Source organism: Lepus europaeus, chromosome 11, assembly GCF_033115175.1.
Source record: "Lepus europaeus isolate LE1 chromosome 11, mLepTim1.pri, whole genome shotgun sequence".
NCBI lineage: Eukaryota > Metazoa > Chordata > Mammalia > Lagomorpha > Leporidae > Lepus > Lepus europaeus.
Window position 1 is genome coordinate 73495781 of NC_084837.1, and position 25032 is coordinate 73520812.

At 49.1% G+C, this 25032-nt stretch overlaps 1 protein-coding gene across 2 annotated transcripts in view; it reads right to left on the minus strand.

Moving 5' to 3' along the window:
• Positions 1 to 7081: 7081 nt before the first annotated feature.
• Positions 7082 to 25032, minus strand: part of LEO1 (LEO1 homolog, Paf1/RNA polymerase II complex component) — a 33768-nt gene continuing 15817 nt past the window's right edge. Inside the window, exons 7-12 of one of the 2 annotated variants that reach the window (XM_062205930.1) lie at positions 22958 to 23052; positions 22460 to 22594; positions 21264 to 21399; positions 17579 to 17765; positions 13998 to 14095; positions 7082 to 7325 (exon numbers count right to left, since the gene is read on the minus strand). In XM_062205930.1, the coding sequence (XP_062061914.1) occupies positions 7221 to 7325; positions 13998 to 14095; positions 17579 to 17765; positions 21264 to 21399; positions 22460 to 22594; positions 22958 to 23052 (756 nt within the window). In that variant the 3' untranslated portion in view covers positions 7082 to 7220. The remainder of the gene's footprint in view (positions 7326 to 13997; positions 14096 to 17578; positions 17766 to 21263; positions 21400 to 22459; positions 22595 to 22957; positions 23053 to 25032) is intronic. The other variant, XM_062205932.1, reaches the window with a different exon arrangement.

Consider the following 25032-nt stretch of genomic DNA (forward strand, 5'->3'; position numbering starts at 1 on the left):
GAGGTCATACCAGGCATGCTTCAGGCAACTGGTCCTCTGGAAACTCCACGGAGTGGTAAGCCCCTGAATTTTTATAATTTTTTTTCGAGATTTACTTATTTGAAAGTCAGAGACTGAGGGAGAGACAGAGAGAGAAATCTTCCATCTGCTGGTTCACTCTCCAGATGGCCACAGGGCTGAAGGCAGGAGCTTCATCCAGGTCTCCCACATGGGTGGTAGGGGTTCAAACACTTGGGCCATCTTCTGCTTTCTCAAGCACATTAGCAGGGAGCTGGATCGGAAGTGGAGCCTGAACTTGAACTGGGACTTGAACCAATGCCTACATAGGATGCTGGTGTTGGAGGCAGAGGCTTAACCTGCCACACCACAATACTGGACCCTTATTTCAAGTCTTTTTGTTGTTGTTGTTGTTGTTAAAGATTTATTTTATTTACTTGAAAGGCAGAGTTACAGAGAGAGAAATTTCCCATCTGCTGGTTCACTCCCCAAATGGCTACAGTGGCCAGAGCTGAGCCAGGCTAAAGCCAGGGACCCAGACCTTCCTCCAGGTCTCCTGCATGGGAGCAGGGGTCCAAGGACTTGGGTCATCTTCTGCTGATTTCCTAGGCATATTAACAGGCAGCTGGATCAGAAGTGATGCAGCTGGGACCTGAACCAGTGCTCATATAGGATGCTGGCATTGCAGGCGGCAGCTTAACCTGCTGTGCCACAATGCCGGCCCTCTCAGTAGCAATTTAGGGTCTAGAAATGTGCATCAACTAAGCCAGCATTGAGGAATCCCCCAAATTCTAGGTATTTCCTTGCCCCAGTGCATACTCTGGCAAATGGCTGTAGTTCTCTTAGGGGAAGGCCTGCTGGATGATAAATCCTACACATCTGTGGCCATGCTTTGGGATGCTTCAGCAAGGGGACCTGGCCTTCCCTTTAACAAGGGACTCAGAGTCTGGGGACATATTTGTATCTAAAAACTGATGGAGAGAAAGTGATTCTCTACTGTGGTGACTCCAGCCAGGGTCTTGGTCATCAGATTTGCTTTTCCCGTTGTATACATCAAGCAGCACTTGGGTAGCCTGCCCATCTGTTTCCATCCGAGGGACCCTAAGATCAAGTAGCTTCCACCAAAATCTCAGCAAATTGAAACATTCTGAACACTGCTACCTCCCTGCTGCTCATCTCAGAAAGGTGTTCTGACATTGCAGCTCTGCCGCTCGGCCTCTCTCCTGGGGTTACAGCAAGCCCATGTCAGTGGCGCACCTCCCATCATCATACCTGTCTGTGGCTTCTGAAGAACACGTTCTCCCCCTGCTAATGCGCCTCTCAATGTGCTGGTGAAGCGAGCGTCTTCTAGGTCCTCTCACGGATGAAGCTGTGCAGGAGCAGGGTGGTGTGCTGCTGCCCCAGCCTCCCGGTCTCCCTCGGCCCTCAGATTCCCTCCTCCACACAGTCGGGAAGCCTTGGCATCTCAGCCTCCTTAAATGTTGGTGACTCCTGAGTCTAAGTGTCGGTGAAGTACACAAGGACACAGCCAGGTTTTTTGCCTTTGTTTTTATTTATTTATTTGAAAGTCAGAGTTAAAGAGACAAGAGATACAGAGACTGAAATCTTCCATCTGCTGGTTCACTCCCCAAATGGGCGCAATAGCTGGGGCTTGGCCAGGCTGAAGCCAGGAGCCAGGAGCTGCTTCCGGGTCTCTCACATGGGTGCAGGGGCCCAAGCACTTGAACCATCTTCTGATACTTTTCCAGGCCATAGCAGAGAGCTGGATCGGAAGTGGAGAAGCTGGGACTCGAACCGGTGCCCATATGGGATGCCAGCACTGCAGACAGCAGCTTAATCCACAGTGCCACAGTACCAGCCTCAAGTTATCTTTAGTTATATGCTCTCACACATTCATCCACAATATATGTGAAACCATATCCATAAACTTGATTTTTTTTTAATCTTTATTGATTTATTTACATTTGTTTTGAAAGGCAGAGACAGAAACAGATCTTCTACCTGTTGGTTCACTCCCAATCGCCTGCAATACCCAGAGTGGGCCAAGCTCAAGTTAGAAGCCAGGAGCTCTACGTGGGAAGCAAGGACACAAATACTCGAGCTATCATCCACTGCCTCCCAGGGTGCACACTAGCAGGAAACTGGAATTGGAAGTGGAGCCGGAGCTTGAACCCACACGCTCTGAGATGGGATGCAGTCCCAAGCAGTGTCTTCACTGCCGTGCAAACGCCCACCCCATGTCAGTAAATTAGGTCTGAGCTAGTGTTAAATCCTGTTCTTAGGCCGGCGCCACGGCTCACTAGGCTAATCCTCCACCTTGCGGCGCCGGCACACCGGGTCCTAGTCCCGGTTGGGGCACCGGATTCTATCCCGGTTGCCCCTCTTCCAGGCCAGCTCTCTGCTATGGCCCAGGAAGGCAGTGGAGGATGGCCCAAGTGCTTGGGCCCTGCACCCGCATGGGAGACCAGGAGAAGCACCTGGCTCCTGCCTTCGAATCAGCGCGGTGCGCTGGCCGCAGCAGCCACTGGAGGGTGAACCAGAGGCAAAAAGGAAGACCTTTCTCTCTGTCTCTCTCTCTCTCTCACTGTCCACTCTGCCTGTAAAAAAAAAAAAAAAAAAAAAAATCCCGTTCTTTAATTCATATTCTCGGAGCCCACTCCCACGCATAACCTCCCTGGCTTTGGCTGGTATTAGCCAAATTTCACAATTCTTTGAGTGTGTGAGCTGGCTCTTCTTCAGACGTTGGCTGGTATTGCCAGAGCAGGCTGAGATCCTAGTAAAAAGGCAGGCCAGACAGCACCCGGCTGGCCGCGCCTTGTGAAGAGAACCTGCCTCAGGTGGTTATTTCAGTGTTTTCAAGCAAGACCAGACCAGTTTCCTCGGGCCTGGGGAGGCCAGCTGCTGCCCACAGCTCAGGGAGGCTCTGCATGATGGGCAAATTGAGTTTCTTGGCTCATCTGGGGCCAGGTGTTGCTGCTTTAACAAAATGCCACAGACTGTGGTTTAAACTGGAGAATCTTCTTTCTCACAGCTCTGGGGTCTGGGAAGTTCAAGATCAAGGTGCTGGCACGGTGTCTCATTCTGAGGCTTCCTTTCTTGGCTTGCAGGCTGCTGATTTCCTGCCATGTGTACCCATGGCCTCTTAGTGAGTTGAGAGGGAGAACACGAGCAAGCACAGGTGAACTCAGTTCTCTATTTATTTTAGATTCATTTGAAGGCAGAGTTACAGAGAGGGAGGGGAATAGGGGAGGGAGAGAGAGAGAGAGAGAGAGAGAGAGAGAGAGAGAGAGAGAGAGAGAGAATCTTCCATCTGCTGGTTCACTCCCCAAATAGCAGCAGTGGCTAGGGCTGGGCCAGGCCAAAGCCAGGAGCTATTTCCAGGTCTCCCACGTGGGTGTAGGGTCCCAAGCACCTGGATCATCATCCATGTCCCTCCCAGGCATGTCAGCAGGGAGCTGGATCAGAAGTGGGGCAGCTGGGACAAGAACCAGAGCCCATATGGGGGACCAGCATCACAAGGGAGAGTATAACCTACTGTGCCACAATGCTGGCCCCTGTCTTTTAAAATAACTTACTTATTTTTATTTATTTGAGAGAAAGCAGGAGTGCTCACATCCATTGGTTTATTTCCTAAATATCTGCAATGGCTGGGGCTGGGCCAGGCTGAAACTGGATGCCCGGAAGTCAGTCCAGGTCTGCCTTGTGAGTGGCGTGAACCCACAGCCATCATCTGCTGTATGCAAAAACAGGAAGCTGGAGTTGGGGCCAGAGCTGGGTACGAACCCAGGTACCCCAGTGTGGGGCGTGGGCACTTGGCATCTTAATGACCAGGCTAAATACCTGCCCCTTTATCTCTTTAGAAGGGCATTAGTGCTATCACAGCCCCTGCCCTCACATCTACAAACAAAAAACCTGGCCAAGGCTGCGCCTCTAACTGCCATCACACAGCGGGCTGGGGGACACATTCCGTCTATAACATCTGCCTCCTAGTTCCCTTCCCAGTCAGTGCCTTAACTTCCCCACCAGGGCCCCAGTGAGGCTGTGAAGTCCAGGGTTGCTGTCATTCTGCAGCCACACGAAAGTAAACATTGTTTTCAATGTTGGTTCCTCAGCCCTCGGCTACAGGATGGAGAGCCCCTCCGGGCTGAGAAGAGAGCTCACTGGCTCCGCGACTCGGGCTGAACGTTTAAGGCTCTAAGTTTGTAATTTTCTTTCTATACGTGCTGCTGAGAGCCCCCGAACTGTGCATCAGCGGCTACCTCAGCCAGCAAGCGGATCCGGCACGATTCGGAACCACATTCCAGGGAGAACCAGCTCTGGGGGGTGAGGGGGGTGGGTGGGGGTGGGCTGAGATCTTCATTCAAACCCAAACCACCCTCTCTGAGAGTATGAGGTACTTCAGAAAATTGTTGAATGACTAAATAAAAGTTTATTTTGCTGCTAAGGGGAAAAAAAACCCCTTTAGACTATATCTATTTGATCTCTGAGGAATTGTTTTCTGGGCTACCTAGCTAGGTTCCAGTCAGGAAAGAGCAAAGACACCAGTTGTCTGTGCAGAGCATTCAATGTATTACAAACTAGTGGAGCGCAAGCCCCTCTTCCCCCAGCCCCCACCCCGGCCCGAGAGGTCACAAAGGAGCAGCATTAGTATAACTGAGAAGCCCACCAGCCAGGAGGACCCCTTGGGGCTGGAATTCATACCTGAGGAGGAGCCGCTGTCCATCTGGTACTGAGGGCTGCGGGCCAGCGCGCAGCCCGGTCACCAAGGGCTGGGGACACAGCAAGCCGCACTGGGCTGTCTGGAGAGAGCTGCCTCTCCTGTGGCCCCTTCTCTACCTGTGGGTCACCAGGAAGCCCCCTGGGAAGGTGAGACAGGAAGGAGCAGCCCTTTCTGTGCTATCCAGGCTCCCTGTCTTTCTTTAGCGCCCCCTAACAGGGCAGCTGGGGAAGCCAAGTTTGTGGAGTCTTGGCCCCACCATCACAAAGCCAGGCATAGAGGGGTGGTCTCAGGTGGGCAGACGTTTAGCCTAGCGCTTCAGAAGCCTGCACTGCCTATCAGAGGGCCTGGGTTGGAGTCCTGGCTCGGCTCCCAGTTCCAGCTTCCTGCTGGGAGGACAGCAGTGATGTCTCTAGTACTTGGGTCCCCGACATCCACCTGAGAGACCTGGCCTGGCCCAGTCCTGCTTGTTGTGGCCATGTGGGGATTGAAGCAGCAGACAGAAGTGCTTCTTTTAAGTTAAAATAAGTAAATAATAAAGTACCTGCATCTCCTTCTAGCTTTCACAGTGCTTAAAGTTCCTTACTGCTTTGTGTCGCGGCTGCTCCCTTTCTGATCTAGCTCTCTGCTAATGGCCCGGGAAAGTGGTTGAGTCCCTGCCACCCACGTGGGAGACCCAGATGAAGCTCCTGGCTTCGGCCTGGCCCCGCCCTGGCCACTGCAGCCATCTGTGGAGTGAACCAGCAGATGGAAGCTCTCTCTTTCTCTGTGTAACTCTTTCAAATAAGTAATTGTCTTTTTAAAAAATCCAGAAATATAACACACACAAAAATTAAAAAAAAAAAAATCACAAGAATTCTATGCCATTCCTTCTCATCAAGAGGAATCAAAATCACGTCCCGAATATGGGTTTGTGTTAATGACCCACTTCTTCTTTTTTTTTTTTTTTATTTATTTTTTTGACAGGCAGAGTGGACAGTGAGAGAGAGACAGAGAGAAAGGTCTTCCTTTTTTGCCGTTGGTTCACCCTCCAATGGCCGCCGCGGTTGGCGCGCTGCGGCCGGCACACTGCGCTGATCCGATGGCAGGAGCCAGGTGCTTCTCCTGGTCTCCCATGGGGTGCAGGGCCCAAGCACTTGGGCCATCCTCCACTGCACTCCCTGGCCACAGCAGAGAGCTGGCCTGGAAGAGGGGCAACCGGGACAGGATCGGTGCCCCGACCGGGACTAGAACCCGGTGTGCCGGCGCCGCAAGGCGGAGGATTAGCCTAGTGAGCCGCGGCGCTGGCCAATGACCCACTTCTAATAACCAGAGTGTGGTGGAAGTGATGCTGTGTGCTTTCCACGTCAGCTCACAGAGGCGGATTCAGAACCAAGGCCATACAGCTTATACCCTGCGCTGTCTGCTCACCTGAGGAACCCAGTCCCCACGCTGTGAGAAAGCAGGCCCAGCAATCAATCGAATGCGGTGACAACGGGATACTCACCTTGCTTGTAAATAAAAGGGGTGTCAAAATCTTGGTAATCAATACAAACACTGTAACGTAAAATCATGTAAAAGTCAAAATTAGTTCCAAAAAGGCCAATACAAACAAAATGTTAAAGACAGAATCCAATCCTGCCCTTGTCCGACTCTGCTCACTGGCCGCGACCTGATACTAGCCCAGGTAGATCCCACCTTTCCTTAGGATTTTGACATTTTGCTCATTTTGCATTCATTTTGATCATCTGAAACACGGCATTATGAAATCCTTCATCACGATTATTAGAGTGGGTTGAATTTAGTAACCCAACCAAGTTCATGTCTCCCAGGACTTTGGAATGTGACTATATTTAGAAATAGGGTTTTTGCAGATGTAATTAGACAAGACAGGGTCACACTGGATTCGGCCAATACCTGGTGTTCTCATCACCACAGGGAGGTCTAGAGACACAGAAACCCAGAAAGGCCCTGTGAGTGCCACTGCCACTCACAGGGACTGCTGGGAGCCAACTGGAAGGCGCGAGCCAGGGTCCTTGGGTGGGAGTGCGGCTCTGCAGTCCACTTGTCCTGAACCTCCAGTCCTAGAACGGCCGAAGGATGCAACGCTGCTGCTGGAAGCCGCGTTCATGGTACTTTCCAGGGCAGCCACAGGAACCTCACACAATGCCTGTTATTTCTGCCCCTACCCCTTTAAATGCTGCACCTGACAAGGCCTCACTCTGCCTCAGCCTAGTCCCAGCCTGGGCCAGGGGTTCCTCTGTGGGGGACAGGAGGCAAGGGTAGGGTGTGTGCAGAGCCACTTTTAAAACCCAAGACTTTGTGTAAAGTGTTAATGAAATCAACTGCTCTGGGAAAAGTAGCTTTCTTGAGCACAGGCTTGTCTTTAAATGATATATTTTTTATTACAATTAGAAATTACACAAAGGCAAATCAATTCATTTGGATCAAAATAACTCATGTTTACATCATATTTATAAAACAAGCTGTACAATACAATATATAAAATGCCTTCACATTTTGTACTTCAGTCGTCGTCCTCTTCCTCCTCGTCACTGATCACATACTTCTTATGCTTTTTATTTGCTTTATCGTCATCTTCTGCTTTTCTCTTCCCAGAAGGTTCACCTTCCTAAGCAGAAAAAATTTTTATAAATTTAAAAATCAATAAAGGACAAACTTTTTTTTTTTTAAGGTTATTCATTTGAAAGGTAGAGAGACAGAGACACAGATATCTTCCACTGCTGGGTCCAGCTACAGCCAGGGGCCTGGTACTCATCCAGGTCTCCCACATGGGTAGCAGAAACCAAGCAGGTGGCTCCTCACCTGCTGCCCCCCAGGATGCACACTGGGCAGGAAGCGAGGGTCAGCAGTAAACCCAGGCACTCCAATATGGGATGGGGTGTTCCAAGTGGCACCTTAACTGCTGTGCCAAACGCCTGGCCCTGGAGAACGTATTTCTAGTTCTGGTATCAAAAGTAGCTCACACCTGAATGACCCTCTGAAACTCAAAAAAGGAAACCTTCAGTAAGACCACTGAATAGATGAGTAGGCGTTGAGGCCGATACTAGCAGTCAAGATTATAGCAGTCAAGTTTTCAAGGCTATACATGCAGTATAAAATGACAAGTGTGGCAGACGTCATTACAAACTAACCGCAAAGCCCAACTTCCAGCCCCAATGGACCAGGAGGAAGAGCCATGCAGCCACGAGCCCCTCTCATCTGGGAGAAGGCTGTGTGGGGAGGGGCAGGGTCTCCCAAGGAAGCTGTGTGTACAACCCCGGTGCTGAATTTGCACCATCAGCTAACCACTCTCTGCCTCCTCAGCAGCTCACTTCTCATTGTGTAAAATTCAGTATTTTAAAGACTGTCAATTTTTTAATAACAATTTTTGGTTTTCTTTTTTTTTTTTTTTTTTGACAGGCAGAGTGGACAGTGAGAGAAAGAGAGACAGAGAGAAAGGTCTTCCTTTGCCGTTGGTTCACCCTCCAATGGCTGCCGCGGCCGGCGTGCTGCGGCTGGTGCACCGCGCTGATCCGAAGGCAGGAGCCAGGTGCTGCTCCTGGTCTCCCATGGGGTGCAGGGCCCAAGGACTTGGGCCATCCTCCACTGCACTCCCGGGCCATAGCAGAGAGCTGGCCTGGAAAAGGGGCAACCGGGACAGAATCTGGTGCCCCGACCGGGACTAGAACCCCGTGTGCTGGCGCCGCAAGGTGGAGGATTAGCCTGTTGAGCCACGGCGCCGGTTGGTTTTCAATATACTAAAAATTCACATCATGAAGGCTTTTAAGAAAGTATTTGAAAAAATTTGATGCTTTCTATATGCAAGTTTTCTGTTATGATCATTCTTTACAGTGTTCTCACAGAAAAAAGCAATTCAGGAAGTTATCTAAAAATCTTTGTAAGTAGCTTTTGAACATATCAACATCCAAAGAATGTCAAATTTGGATTAAGATGACAGACACTGAATGCAAACTGGCATGCAACAACAAGTGACTAAAATATTCTTATTAAGGGGCCGGCACTGTGGTACAGTGGGTAAAGCTGCTGCCTGCTGTGCCCACATCAAGACCCGGCTCAAACTGGTGCCCATATGGCACCAGTTCAACACCCCGCTGCTCCACTTCTGATACAGCTATACCTGCTAATGTGCCTGGGGAAGCAGTAGAAGATGGCCCAAGTCTTTGGGCCCTGCACCCATGTGGGAGACCTGGAGGAAGCTCCTGGCTCCTGGCTTCAAATTGGCTCAGTTCTGGCCATTACGGCCATCTGGGGAGTGAACCAGTAGATGGAAGACCTCTCTCTTTCTCCCTCTTTATAACTGTGCCTTCAAATAAATAAATAAATCTTTAAAAAAATATATTCTTACTAAGACTAAAGCTTGCTGATACTGTCAGGAATGTGTAGGTCCACAGGTTATGAAGAGACAGCGAGGCTGCCAAGGGGGCAATGGAGCTTGCAAGAGGGAGAGTGGGAGGAGGAAGGAGGGCAGCAAGTGCGTGGCGGCTCCTGGGCAGCCGGCGTCTTTTGCCTCGCATAGCCCAAGACTGGCCTGCACACCCTGCCTTTCTACTGGCCCCGCCTGCGTCTTCAGCTTGAGCCTGCGGGAGAACAGACCACCACACACAGTTTCTCCCTCTCCCATTTTCCCATCTTTGAAGTACTTGAGGTTTTCTGGAGTTTTTACTGCTTGCAAAAACGCGGGAGCAGAGAAAGCTCTCCTTTACATTTTCCCCTTTTCCGTAGCGTAGACCTTGTTGGAGAAGGACAAGGTCTGTTCAGCTGCCACATGACCCTGTGTTATCCACTTTCCCACCTGCTGCTTGCTGTAACACAACAACTTCACCAGGCGGCAACATAAACCCAAGCGATCAGAAAAGGGCACACATTCAGGAACGTGAGATGACCTGCCCACAGCCATTCACACGGGAAAGGATTGCACCGAGATCCAGCAACCCAGCCTCGTCTGCTGTAGCCTGGCCCTTGGCCACGTCAGGGCAGGCCGAGGTGATAATGGCGGTTTTCTGAAGTGAGAATGTGGGGTCTGAAGACCCTCCCGCATCTCAGAGGCACATCAGGCTCCTGGCATCTGGGTGCGATTTAGTGTATGACAGAGGCCTAGAGCAGGTGCTCCTTTGTCTCTTCCACTGTCCTCCACAGCCAGGGACTCAAACTGGGCCATATGAGGAGGTAGTGGCAGGGGCTGGGAGGACCGGGTAGAAGCAAAAACTCTGCTGTCTGGGGGCTGGCACTGTGCTGTGGTAGGTTAAGCTTCTACCTGTGATGCCGGCATCCCATAAGGGTGCTGGTTCGAGTTCTGGCTCCTCTACTTCCAATCCAGCTCCCTGCTAATGCGCCTGGGAAAGCAGTGGAAGATGGCCCAAGTGCTTGGGCCCCTGCACCCACGTGGGAGACCCGGAAGAAGCTGCTGGTTCCTGGTTTCAGGTCAGCCCAGCTCCAGTTGATGCGGCCATTTGGGGAGTGAACCAGTGGACAGAAAACCTCCCGCCTCTCCCTCTCTCTGTAAGTCTGCCTCCCAAATAAATAAATAAATCTTTTTTTTTTTTAAAGATTTATTTATTTATTCGAAAGTCAGAGTTACACAGAGAGAGGAGAGGCAGAGTGAGAGAGAGGTCTTCCATCTGATGGTTCACTCCCTAGATGGCCGCAATGGCTGGAACTGCGCTTATATGAAGCCAGGAGCCAGAAACTTCTTCCGGGTCTCCCACGTGGGTGCAGGGGCCCAAGGACTTGGGCCATCTTCTACTGCTTTCCCAGGCCATAGCAGAGAGCTGGATCAGAAGAGGAGCAGCTGGGACTTGAACTGGCGCCCATATGGGATTCCGGTGCTTTAGGCCAAGCTGTTAACCTGCTGTGCCACAGCACCGGCCCCAATAAGTAAATCTTTAAAAAACAAAACAAAGTAACACTGTGTTTTCAGGGAAGAAAAGGAAAGAAAATAAAGTGGGAAGACCTAAGAAAGAGTGTCTGGGTAAGGAGGGGAGAGCAGCTCCTGGAACACACAGCTAGGAGGCCATTTGCAAGAAGCATTTTAAGTCGGGCAGCTACAGGTTTACAACTGCCCAGCCAGAAGGCTCCCATTGAAGAATCTCACTTCTGAGAACACTAGCAATAAACAGAAGTCCCAAAGCACTTCTCAATTTTCATTCACAGTTCTTGCGTGCCAAGAAATAAACAGCAGCTGCTCACATGAGGATTCCCATTTGCCAACAGTTCAACACTAAACACATCATCAGCATGTCACCTCCTCTGATTTAAAACGCGTATGCTGCAGGGGAATCTAACAATTTCCCTCTGGTTGTCTTCTGTAGCACGCCACTTCCCAGCATCATTGGGAAATACGGAATGCTGTGATGAACAGTGTCCCAACAACAGGAGCTGGCGTTGCGGCACAGCAGGTAAAGGCACTGGTTCATGTCCTGGCAGCTCCACTTATTTTTTTCTCAAAAGATTTATTTATTTATTTGAAAGTCAGAGTTATGCAGAGAGAGAAGGAGAGGAAGAGAGAGGGAGAGAAGTCTTTCATCCTTTGGTTCACTACCCAAATGGCTGCAACAGCCAGAACTGAACCAATCTAGAGCCAGGAGCCAGGAGCTGTTTCTGGGTCTCCCATGCAAGTGCAGGGGCCCAAGGACTTGGGCCATCTTCTACTGCTTTCCCAGGCCATAGCAGAGAGCTGGATCAGAAGTGGAGCAGCTGGGTCTTGAACTGGTGCCTATATGGATGCCAGCACTGCAGGCAGCAAGTTTACCTACTACACCACAGTGCTGGCACCCTGCTCCACTTCTGATCCAGCTCCCTGTTAATGGCCTGGGAAAAGCACCGGAAGGTGGCCCAAGTGCTTGGGTCCCTGCTACCCTCATGAAAGCCCCAGAAGAGGTTCCCAGATCTTGGCTTAGGCCTAGTCTAGCCCTGGCTGTTACAGCCATCTGGGGAGTGAACCAGTGGATGGAAGGTCTTTGTTTTTCCATCTCTCCTTCTGTTTCTGTAACTCTTACTTTCAAATAATAAATAAATCTTTAAAAAACAAACAAAAAAAATACCAAGAACAACATTCTGTGTCCCACAAGAAAAGACCTGATGGCAACTTAAACCAATCAAAATACTTTCTCAGCGTGGATAACAGGAACAGAACATTCGTCTCCAACAACATGGCCAGAGGAGACTCTGAAAAGGCTTCCCACTGAAAATAACTATGAGGATGGCTCCAATACTGTTTCAACGTGAAATATAGTGTAATCCAAGGCCAAGAACCCCGTCAGCAGAGCACTGGAGTGGCCTTTCTCCTTAAAGACATTCACTCAGCTACGTGAACATGACCTTGGTTTTCACGTCTGGTGGGGTGCAGAGGACAGGAGGCAAAGGCCACACTGAGTAGATTCTGTAGCAGATTCTGAAGGACCACAGTTGTAGTGAACCAGGGCTAAGCCCAGTCCCGCTTCTCTGAGGCCAGATTCAGCAGTAAAGCGCCAGATAACAAATGTCTTAAGATTTTGGGAGCCATGCAATTTTTATTGCAATTGCTCAACTCTGCCACTAAAACAGAAAAATAACCAGAAACAATACATAAATGAGTAAGTGTGGTAGGCTCTGATAAAACTTTTTTTTTTTTTTTTTTTAAATAAACAGGCATAGGAGCAGGCATTTGGCCTAGCAATTTAGATGCTGGTTACGACGGCTGCATCCCATGTCCGAGGACTACCACAGGCTCCTGACTACAGCTTCCTGCTAATGTAGACTTGGGATGCAGCTGTGATGGCTCACATAACTGTCACCCACTTAGGGGATCTGGATAGGCCTCTGCTGTAAATGACTATGAGGATAATTTCCCATCTCAAATGCTAGAAATAAATGGCAGAGGAATAAAATACAAATTTGAGATAGACACCGTGATGAAGCGGGTTACGTCACTGCTCAGTTCCAAGTGCTAGTGCCACTTCCAACTCCAGCTTCCTGCTACTGCGGAGCCCGGGAGGCCGCAGTGACAGCTCAGGTAAGAGGGTTCCTGCCATCCACGTGGGAGACCTGGTGCGCTTGGCCTAGTCCTGGTCATTGCGAGCAGGTGGGGAGTGAACAGCAGATGGGAGCTCTCTCTGCCGTCTCTCTGCCTCTCAACTAAGTAAATAAACAAACTTTTTAAAAGACCAGCTTGAAAAAATAAATGAACGTCTAGAGAATGCCAGATAAAATGATTAAAGAGAAACCTTAGTTGGGATGCTGGTGGCCCACATCATAGTGGCGAGGTTCAACACCCAACTCCTGACTCCTGTTCCCTGCTGATGCAGATCCTGGGAGGCGGCAGTGATGGCTCAAGTGACCCCTCCTGCCACTCTTGAGGGGGACCTGGATTGGGCTTCCTGGGCCCTGGCTTCAGGCTTAGCCCAGTCCAGACTACTGCAGGCACTTTGGGGAGATCAATGGTGGTAACGTAATGAAAGACATGAGGAAGAAGCAGTGAGCTAGAAAGATCTGAACAAATATCCCAGAATGTAGAGACAGAGAAACTAAGAACGTTTAGGAGTCGCTGGGAATGGAGTGAGAGGAATATTATACATTCTCCAGGCACAGGCTCCCTGCTGGGCGAGCTACGTAATACACGACCTTTCATACCGTCTAGCAAGCCTCATGAGGGCAGGGACTTCCCACCGCTGTGCTTGCGTCGCTGCCCTACAGAGTGGAATGCTGTTTGGCACAGAGAAAACACTCAATGACTGTCAAGGGCCAGTCTACATGGATTCACTAATACATGGTGTGTCATGTGTATAATTAAGAATTAAAACTTTCTCTTAGCATTTGAAAAAGACACCGCTAAATATACAAGTCGAAAATTCTTAAAATTTTGCCACATAAGAATGAATCATTTCAATAACTAAATACTACAAATTTAAAGAAGGAAAAAGGAAATACATCCTCAGCCCTACCCACGTGAAGGATCTGTCATTTGCAGGGCGAGCCTTGGTGTCCGGTGCGCTGTGCCTTTCCCATCTACCTAGAAACCCACCCTACGCCCCACCCCAGTTGTGAGGCTGTGGAGCTTCTGCTCGTTCTTCTACACCCAGTGAGAGGTCTCCTCCTCCGTGCAGCCTGCCGAGACCCACCTGAACACAGGAATCACACCCTCCTCTGGGCCACTCCTAGTTCCTTTACTGCATCTCTCTGAATTTCACTCATTTGTGTAGACAGCTAATGTGTGCCTGCCTGGGCCATGGGCTCTGCATCCCCCCCACCAGCAGCTGGCCCCTGGTACAAGGTGCTCCCCGGAAGTGCATCCGTGCGGTCTCACCTCATCGCTGTTGAGCTTCTTTGCTTTGAGTAACCTCTGAGCCTTATCCTCTTCGGATCCCTCGTCACTGTCTGAGGAGTAGATTCTGGCTCGCTCCTCTGAAAGCAAAGGCATGGGACTGTGAATGCCTTTCAGGGCAGTATCTATTCATTCTGGGATTTTGCTTCTGATAAATCTGCACATTGTCTCCAGAGGGACCACATAATGTAAAAAAAAATTTTATTTAAACAGAAATGTTTTACATATGCTAAAATGATGCAAAATTATCTGCTACAAATATAAACATGTGACCACTTTTCAGTATCAAAAAGGCTGTTTGCAAAGTGACTTAGGACACAGCCACCCTGCTCTTCTAGAGGACACCATTAAAGCCCGGGTCATTGGCTACCTGGGACTGTAAATTCCAGAGTCAACTCTGCACACAAAGCCTGGAGTGGTTCCTGGTCCTGTGAGGTGCACCTGCCACCAGGTGGACCTTGCACAAGGGCGAGACCTAAGAAGGACCCATGAGTTCTGCAGCCCTAGCCCAGGTGAACCTCAGGTGGAACGAGAGCACCTGACTTAAAATCAACCTCTCCTCCGACCCCAAAGGCCTCCCCTTATCCCGACTCTTGGCCTATCTGACTACTACAGAGAACGAGGTACTACTGAACTTGCCTATTGGCTTTTACTCTCCAGTAAACCGAATGTTAAATACCTCTCCTTAAAAGCAGCCTTAGTTTTTTTGTTGTTTTCATTCTACTTTTCTATGGCTTATGGCTTTTTTTTCCCTTAAAGAAAAAAAAAAAATGCCGGCGCCGTGGCTTAACAGGCTAATCCTCCGCCTTGTGGTGCCGGCACACTGGGTTCTAGTCCCGGTTGGGGCGCCGGATTCCATCCCGGTTGCCCCTCTTCCAGGCCAGCTCTCTGCTATGGCCCGGGAAGGCAGTGGAGGATGGCCCAAGTCCTTGGGCTCTGCACCCGCATGGGAAACCATGAGAAGCACCTGGCTCCTAGCTTTGGATCAGCGCGATGCACTGGCCGCAGTGGCCATTGGAGGGTGAACCAACGGCAAAAAGGAAGACCTTTCTCTCTGTCTCTCTCTCACTATCCACTCTGCCTGTCAAAAAAAAAAAAAAAAAAAAAAAAAAAAAAAGCCCTGAAAGAAAGGGACAGACAAAAAAAAAAAGGGAGAGACAGAACCTGCTGGTTCACCCCTCAAATGGCCTCAATGGCCAGCTTCTGGGTCTCCCAAGTGGGTGCAGAGGCCCAAACATTTGGACCACCTTCAGCTGCTTTCCCAAGCACATTAGCAGGGAGCTGGTTGGGAAGTAGAGTAGCCACAACTCAAACAGATGCCATACAGGATGCCAGCACTCTACATGGTATCTTAACCCACTGTACCACAACACCGGCCCCAACTCACTTTTACAATTAATCTTTTTTGGGGAAAATTAGCACTGCCAAAAAAGGAAAATTCTCTCCATACTAGAGCCCCCAAATAAATAACAGGTAAGTAAGTTGTAATAGGTCACTAAACCTAACTGATTTCTATTTTTTTTTTTTTTTTTGACAGGCAGAGTGGATAGTGAGAGAGAGAGACAGAGAGAAAGGTCTTCCTTTTTGCTGTTGGTTCACCCTCCAATGGCCGCTGCGGCCAGCGCATCGCGCTGATCCGAAGCCAGGAGCCAGGTGCTTCTCATGGTCTCCCATGCAGGTGCAGGGCCCAAGGATTTGGGCCATCCTCCACTGCCTTCCCGGGCCATAGCAGAGAGCTGGCCTGGAAGAGGGGCAACCGGGATGGAATCCGGTGCCCCAACCGGGACTAGAACCCGGTGTGCCGGCGCTGCAAGGCGGAGGATTAGCCTGTTAAGCCACGGCGCCGGCCTCTGATTTCTATTAAGAAGAGAAGTTTTGTAGGATGGTCAGAAATGGAAATGTTGATGTTTTTAAAATTTATCACTCAGGGGCCAGTGCTGTGGCTCAGTGGGTTAAAGCCCCAACCCGCAGTGCCAGCATCCATAAGATTGCCAGTTTGAATCCTGGCTGCTCCACTTCCCATCCAGCTCCCTGCTAATGCACCTAAGAAAACAGTGGAAGGTGGCTCAAGTCCTTGGGCACCCATGTGGGAGACCCTGCTGAAGCTCCTGGCTTCTGTCCGGCCCAGCCCGACTGTTGTGGCCGTTTGAATCAGCAAATAGAAGATCTCTCTTTGTAACTCTTTCAAATAAATCTTAAAAAAAAAAAAAAAAAGAGCAGCAGGTACAGCTGTGGAGAAAACTCAGGGTAAAATCTGCGAGGATGCCGGGCCCAGAAATGAGATGACTTTAGTTCAAGAAAGAAGACATTAGCATTCTCTGAATAATTAACTGATTTCCATTTAATAATATAAAAAAAGATGAGAAAAGCTCTAATATAACTTTCAAATCAGAAAGCAGAAGCTCAGGAGATAAAACTGATGGGGGGCCGGCGCCGTGGCTCAACAGGCTAATCCTCCGCCTTGCGGCGCCAGCACACCAGGTTCTAGTCCCGGTCGGGGCACCGGATTCTGTCCCGGTTGCCCCTCTTCCAGGCCAGCTCTCTGCTGTGGCCAGGGAGTGCAGTGGAGGATGGCCCAAGTGCTTGGGCCCTGCACCCCATGGGAGACCAGGAGAAATATCTGGCTCCTGCCTTTGGATCAGCGCGGTGCGCCGGCCACGGCGGCCATTGGGGGGTGAACCAACAACAAAAGAAAGACCTTTCTCTATGTCTCTCTGTCTCACTGTCCACTCTGCCTGTCAAAAAAAACCCAACCAAACAAACAAAAAAAACCAAAAAACTGAGGGGGAATAAGAGCAGTGTCTACTTTTCGGGCTCTACTGAAAGAACTCTGCAATGACTAGTCCATCAGGCCACAAAATGAATGGGCCACACTGTTGCTTTACAGATAAAGTGCCCACTTTTGATCCAATTCCCTGCTAATGGCCTGGGAAAGGCGGCAGGACATGGCCCAAGTGTTTGGGCCACTTCCACCCACATGGGAGAACTGGATGAAGCTCCTGGCTTTAGCCTGGCCCACTGCAGGCATCTGAGGAGTGAACCAGCTCTGTCTCTGTCTCCCCTCTTCTCTGTAACTCTTTCAAAGCAAAGAAATTGTTTAAAAAAAAAAAAAAAGTGTCCACTGACTTCAGTGCTGAGATTACATAAAATGTAAAGATAAAGTCTAGAACTGGGCCGGTGCTGTGGCTCACTTGGTTAATCCTCTGCCTGTGGCACTGGCACCCCGGGTTCTGGTCCCGGTTGGGGCGCTGGTTCTAGTCCCAGTTGCTCCTCTTCCAGGCCAGCTCTCTGCTGTGGCCCGGGAGTGCAGTGGAGGATGGCCCAAGTGCTTGGGCCCTGCACCCCATGGGAGATCAGGAGAAGCACCTGGCTCCTGGCTTTGGATTGGCACAGCACTGGCCGTGACGGCCATTTGGGGGGTGAAGCAACGGAAGGAAGACCTTTCTGTCCGCCTCTCTCTCTCTCTCACTGTCTGTAATTCTACCTGTCAAAAAAAAAAAAAAAAAAAAAAAAAAAAGATAAAGTCCAGAACTTGAAAGGAGGACATTCTGCAGCAGACTCACCTCGAATGCCCCCTTTGTATCTGTTTTTAATGGCAGCCAGGCTGATGGACTCCTCGCCTTCCTCCTCCTCATCATAGCGGTCAGGTTCCAGGTAACTAGCACTCAGGCCCCGCTGGTGCTGTTTCTCTCTCATTCGCCGCTGCTGAGACTCCCGCCGGATGGAAGCCCTCAAGCGTTCTTCTTCTTTCTGTAAAGAAGCAAACACCCTTATCTACCACGGCTGGAATGTGTCCTCCAGCTCTCATGTGTTGCAAACTTAACCCTCATGCCAGTTTGAGAGGTGACCTTTGGGAGGTGACTGGGTCAGCACCGACGGATCACCAGGGCTGGCCTTGTAAGAAGGCGAGTGCGTGCTCTCTCTCGCCCTCTCACGTGCTCTGCCTCATCACGTGACATGGCCCACGACGCCAGGCTACAGCAAGAAGCGCACCACCAGACGTGCTGCCTTGCTCACAGACTTCCCAGCTGCCAGAACTGTGAGCTAAGAAAACCTCTATTCTTTACAAACTGCCCAGTCAGGGGCATTCAGTTATGGCAACAGGTAACAGACTGAGCCACGATTCAACTTCAAAATAAACTACTGGCCCATCTGATCCCACCTTTACCATAAAGTTCAGGCAAAGAGCAGGCTTCTCCACTTACACCTGGGTTACCACACACAGTGGCTCTGATGGTTTGAAAGGATGAAGGTGGGGCGGGCATTTTGCCTGCAGCGCCAGCATCCCAGTTTGCATCCCAACTGCTCTACTTCCAATCTAGTTCATTGCTATGGCCTGGGAAAGCAGTGGAAGATGGCCCAAGTGCTTGGGCCCCTGCACCTGCGTGGGAGACCCAGAAGAAGCTCCTATCTTCTAGATTCAGATTGGACCAGCTCCAGCCAGAGTGGCCATTTGAGGAGTGAACCAGTAGATGGAAGACTTCTCTCTCTGTAACTCTACCTTTCAAATAAATAAATAAAATCTTTAAAAACAAATAAAGAAGAAAGGAAGGAAGAAGGATGGATGGATGAAGGCAACAGACAGGTGAAGAGGCAGGCAGATCCCTCACACTAAGTAGCCTGATCATACTTGGCACAAGTGTGACCCTGGGAGCTGTGCTGGCCCCTGTGCTGCCGGTCACAGCCCAGAGAGAACCTCGCCCGTGGCCGCTGCATTACGGATCCCTGGGCAGTGGAGGCTACCTCTGTTCACCCCTGAGCAGCACACACCGGACCTGCCCAGGCTCCACCACAGCCCCTAATCCCAGAGAACTCCCACCAGCTCCTGACAGCAGGAAGGGGAGGGCCTGCTGGAGGTAGTGGGATGAGGAATATTCTGGCATTTCTCTGAAGGTCTTCATTCAACTGCTCTGTAACATCATATGCAATTCCAATTCTGTAGCTAGAAACTCTATGGAGCAGACTGTTTCATGAAGCAGTATCTGGCTATTCTGAGGTTAAAGTAAAATTCTTTGTTGGTAATACAGGGACCAAGGACAAACTAGTCGACTCCTTTACGTTCCCATGGAAGCTGGGGGTTTAGAGGAGGGTTTGGGCTCTTGAAGTGGTTCAGAGAGCTCTTTGGAGAATGCTGGGACTGGAGCCTGCAGCTTCCTCCAGCACCGTTAGCTTGAATAGAAAAGGTGGGAAACAGAGCATGAAGCCAGGCACCAAAGCCAATCCCCCATATACCTCTGGATTAGGCACTGCTACCGGATCTGGTTTAATCAACCCATCTCCATGAACAAAACAGAGGATGGAGGAAAAACCAGGAGCTCTGGGGCCGGTGTTGTAGCATAGCAAGTTAGGCCACATCCTGCAATGCTGGTGCCAGTTCAAGTCCTGGCTGCTGCATTTTCGATCCAGCTCTCTGCCAATGTGCCTGGGGAAGCAGCAGAAGATGGCCCAAGTGCTTGGGCCCCTGCACCCACATGAGAGACCCAGAAGAAACTGCTGGCTTCAGGCTGGCCCAGTCCTGACTGTTGTGGCCATTTGAGGAATGAACCAGTGATGCAAGATCAATCTCTTTCTCTCTCCTCCTGCCCTCCCTCTCCCTCTCTCGAATTCTGCCTTTCAAATAAATCAAAAAGAAAATTAAAAAAAGAAAAGAAAACAGGAGCTTAGGGCCAAACCCTCTGCAAAGCCTGACGATGAGACTGGTAGGGAAGGTCCTGAGGCACTGGGCCATCTCGGCCTCCGTGTCCTGCTGCAGTAGAGGGAATCCGTGAGGCAGGCAGGCAGGCAGGCAGGCAGGCAAGGGCGAAGAGCTGGCGTGGGTTAGAGCAGATGTGGAGCAGAGACAATGAGGCTGTACCACTGCCTTTGGCTTTTCAAAACAAGCACTGCACCAGCACCAACAGTGGCAGTATGAGCCTAGACTCCAACACGTAGGTCAACGCCCTAGAATTGAATTTGTGCCTAAATCTGAAAATCTACTGAAGTAGAATGTTACAAGCCGACCTTAAGAAAATTTCCACCTAAGCTTACTCTTCACCAGAATCTACTGGCAGCACTCTCCCAAACTCCTAGTACTTTCTCTAGACCAAATCTCTAGCATTTCCAGTGAGTTTTGATATAGAAGAGTTTCATGATCTCTGAAATGATATAAGAATGTTCTTAGGCTAATCCTCCGCCTTGCGGCGCCGGCACACAGGGTTCTAGTCCCGGTCGGGGCACCGATCCTGTCCCGGTTGCCCCTCTTCCAGGCCAGCTCTCTGCTGTGGCCCGGGAGTGCAGTGGAGGATGGCCCAAGTGCTTGGGCCCTGCACCCCATGGGAGACCAGGAGAAGCACCTGGCTCCTGCCTTTGGATCAGCGCGGTGCGCCGGCCGCAGCGTGCCTACTGTGGTGGCCATTGGAGGGTGAACCAACGGCAAAAGGAAGACCTTTCTCTCTATCTCTCTCTTTCACTGTCCACTCTGCCTGTCAAAAAAAAAAAAAAAGAATGTTCTGGTACTTCAGTCACCAGGCTGAACTCTCAGGACTGGAGGCGGAGAACCCAGCTCCTGCATCTGTTTTATCACCATCACATCACCTGCCACATGGTTCAGCAGATGCTTAGGAATGGAATCTAGCTCTGTAGTCTTAGCAGGCAGGAGGAACAAAGGTGGGCCAGTTATCAAAGGATGTACTTTTCTCTAAAGCAAGAGGAGAGAACTTCCACTTTGCTTATGGCCTTGTCTACATTCTGACAGAGTTTGTGGATTCAAAAGGCTTCCATAGCCTAGGCAGTGCATGTCAAGAGCCTTGGGTTGTCATTGACATCATATATAAGAGTGTTAATTGTTAAATTAACAACAGAAGTCACTGTGCACTAGCTCCCCATACAGGACCTCTGTCCTCAATGAGTTGTATTATGAGTTAACTGTAACACTTGTTCTCAGTGTGTGTGTGTGTGTGTGCAAATTGTTGAAATCTTTATCTAGTATAGAGTTGGTCTTCTGTGTACAAAGTTAATTGAAAATGAATCTTAATGGAGAATGGGACTGGCAAGGGGAGAGGGAGAAGGAGAAGGGGTGGGAGTGTGGGTGGGAGGGTGGATATGGTGGGAAGAATAACTATATTCCTAAAGTTGTACTTATGAAATTTGTATTCCTTAAAAAAAAAAAAAAAAAGCTGGGCCAGTAATAGAAGATGATGAACAGACATTTTGGGAAATGTTGTTCTTAATAATACCAGAAAACCCCAGGATAAAGCTTAGCAAACATACCTTAATCATTTCTGTGCGCTGGCATTCAGGATCACGGCCAGCCATTGGTAGGATTCTAATCTTCTGTGTCTTGGAACACCTATCTGCGAGTGACAGCGTCATCTTTCTATGTGTGGCACTGTCTGTAGAGTGAGGTCTGCCAGGAAAGGAAAAAGAGTGTTTCAACTATTCATCAAGTACACTCTCGAGCCAGTCATAGCCACACCCCCAAAACAAGAGAAAACAACGAGCGAGGACACACAGCTGAATCCACTGGTGGGGAACTGAGAATGTTCTTTAGTCTGTGCTCACTGAGGCAGTCCTCGTCTCGTCTCAGTGGACACGAGAAACAACACTGCTGTGGAAAGGGCTCGACACAGAACCATCACCTTCTAGAAGCAGTAAACAGACAGGTTCAAGCAGCCTCAGTGGGATGCTGTGTGCCAGGCACTGAAACTGCACTTTCTGCCTTACATGCTATTTAACTGTCCTAACTTCATTTTCACATTTTTTAGACGAGGAAACAGAGGTGAAGAGAGGGGGAGAAAGTTGCACAGGTCACATAAGTGGGAATGGGATTCAAATGCAAGCCCACCTGATTCCAAAGTCAACCATTTGATCATTACAGTTCTTAGAAAGAAAATCATAAGCAGTATTACTGTGCCCCCTCTAAGGATAAGTCCTACCCAAGGAGGACGGTCTCCAGAGAATGAAGAAAAGCATGAACACCTCAGGGTAGGCCTACGTGGTCTAGAGAAGGCAAATGCCTTTGCCGGCTGCCTGTGTGCTCCGGCCTTCCTGGGGGACACATGCCTGCCGTGGTGCTGCATGCGACAGCCTACGGTAGCGGGATGACCCCCAGTCCCGCTCCATCATCTCACAGCCCTTCTCCTGACTGCAAGCACACCTTCAACCTCTAGCTACCAATCCGTCTTTCTCAGATGAATTTTATTAAAAAGAAAGGACACAGTGTGAGCAGCAGAGACAAGTATTCGCTGCCTTGTGGCAGGGTAACCGTCACTGGAATTAATAAACCACCACTCCGGATTAACAGTCCCTTCTACATCTGGTCAGCAGGACCTGGTTCTCTGAGAAATGGCAACTTTCAGTGTACTTTTATACTGTGGAGATACATCAATCAGGCATCAGGCATTATGGAAATATCTCTATCTTGCTGCTTTCACCATAAAAATTGTTTGCTCGATAAGAATAGTTACCTGAACGTGAGTTTCGTTTTAAAGACGGCTTGTCCCTGGAGACCGGTACCTTGTCTTATAAAAAGATGATTGTGGTCCCCTTGCAGTGGAGCTTTGTACACGTCAAACACTTCGTTGCCCAAATGCAGGGACATGCTGAAAACAAGGAGCACTTCACACAGTAAACCCAAGGAGCTTTCACCCTCCCATCTCACTTCGCTAAAACTGTGTCTCAACTGCTCTTTGTGTACAAAGAATTCAGATGGACAGAAAACAAAAAAGTCATGGTAAGCAGGATACAATGGTGGGTGGGGGGAAGTTTAATTTTTCCAAATTAATAGCTGTATCCAACCAAAGAGGATGACTAAATTTCTGGCTTCCCTTTTAATTTCTCCCACCAGCCTACGACTTCCAAGTATTTATTCTAGTCAGGCATTCTATAGGGCCCTGTGCCGTAACTTGGTCCCCCCTAGCAGCTAATGCTGGGTATCTGGGGCCTCTCGGGCAGTCTGTGCTCACCTTCCGTCTGACCACTTAACGATCCGAGCGTTGCTCTCTTTGATCTCATTTCCTTCTTCATCCCGGCGGATCCTCCATCGTATGGTATTTTCCACCTATTTGAAAACACACAGACTTAGGAAATTGTGGTTTAACTGACTCTGTGCTTCTTTCCTCCCCAAGGGACACATAATCATAGAGTAAGTCTATGGAGACAGTAGCAGAAAAACAGACAACACTGAAATCTCTTGTTGGATACATTAAAAACAGGAAAAAATTTGCTTAAGAGGACTTCTGAGTTCCTGGTATCAGAATCACAGAAGCAGCTTACAGGCAAATTCTGAATCTGCAGTAGCCTTGGATGCTCTAAGACACAGTAAAAACTATGAGGGACAGCAGTAAAGCTTGAGTCCATATGAGCAATTCAGAAATAAGATCCCTATATAAACGGGGTTCTCTCAAACACCACAGAAGACAGAAGTGGGACCAAAAATCTCTGCCTACTGACCCAGGAGGCAGGGATGCTCACCACATCTGGGGAAGTCCTATTATGAAAACTAAAGTCAGTGGGATTTCCAAGAAAATATGGCACACTAAATACATGCAATTTATCACTATTGCCTCCTGGGAACCTGCTAGAATAACAGTCAGGAATTAAAAAAGGGATATACACACAAGGGAAAAAGGAATGAAAATGAAATTGGCAATAGTTAAAAGAGATGTCAACATTCCGCAAACTGGTAATTTCAAAACCATGCTTTGGGCCAGTGTTATGGTACAGTGGGCTAAGCTGCTGTTTATGATGCCAGCAACCCATGTCTGAGTGCTGGCTCAAGTCCTGACTGCTCCCCTTCCAATCCAGCTTTTACCAATGTACCTGGGAAGGCAAGAGAACATGGTCCAAGTACTAGGATCCCTGCCACCGAGTAAGAGACCCAGTGGGAGTTCTTGGCCCCTGGCTGTAGCCTAGCCAAGACCTGGCTGTTGGGGACATTTGAGGAGTAAACCAACAGGTAGAAGAGATTTCCCTCTCTCTCTCTTGCCTTTCAAAAAAGTAAACAAATATTAAAAAGAAAAAACCCTAAAACCATGCTTCCTTATAGCTGTTCCCCCATTCTTAATCTCCAAAACACCTGCTTCTACCCCCACTTAGATTTTTTGGATCTCCACTCTGTTGCTGGGTCCTAATAGTTCCCTTGTACCATTTCCCCTTCCTCGTTGATTCCTCACTAAATAAGCAGTTATAAAGTCAGCTGATCAAAAAACTTAGCAATATTCACGAATGAAAAATATCACGGCTGAGATTTGCTTCAAAATAGTCTGGGGAAGGTGGGGGCACGGGAATGCAAGTGAAGCAAGACTGAGTACTGCCGAAGTGGGTGATGGGCACCTGACAGCTCACTCTCCTGTTCTATGTTTGACATTTTCCTCAATAAGAAACTAAAATCTGTCACCATTTCTATTTTCCCTGTCCGACTAAACATGTTAGCCACAAAGAAATATGCAAACATATACAGGTCATTATTAAATAAAAAGCACCATTTTGAAAAAATGCTTTTGATTATATAAAGTGATTCAAATAATAATGACACAAGTATAGTGCACACTTCGAGGTCACACCCAACTGGAATAAAGGACATGCGAAAGTACTTCTAAAGCCAGAAGACCTCATAGAGGTACATCAACTTGTACCTGGTTCCTTCTTCATTACAGAATCAGCTATGCCATTAGCCACCCTTTAAGACAGGTCAGCCTAGTATTAAATATCACTCAAGCGACAAGGGATGCATGGTTATTTCCCATCACACACTGAGGCTGTAAAAGACAGCCGTCTAAAGACACTTTGAACTGTGAAGGGCTGAGGGTTTAGCACAGAATACTGATTACTAAACTCTGACGCCCATCTAGTATCTATGTATCTAGAATTTAGTATCACGTGGTCTGAAAGTATGATGGACATACTGCTATCTATTGATGCACCATGACAGTAGGGAGGAAAAAAAGGAAACAAAAAGATAAATGAGTTGATAAAAAAAACAACTACTGGGGGCTGGCGCTGTGGTGTAGTGGGCTAAGCCATGGCTGCAGCACTGGCA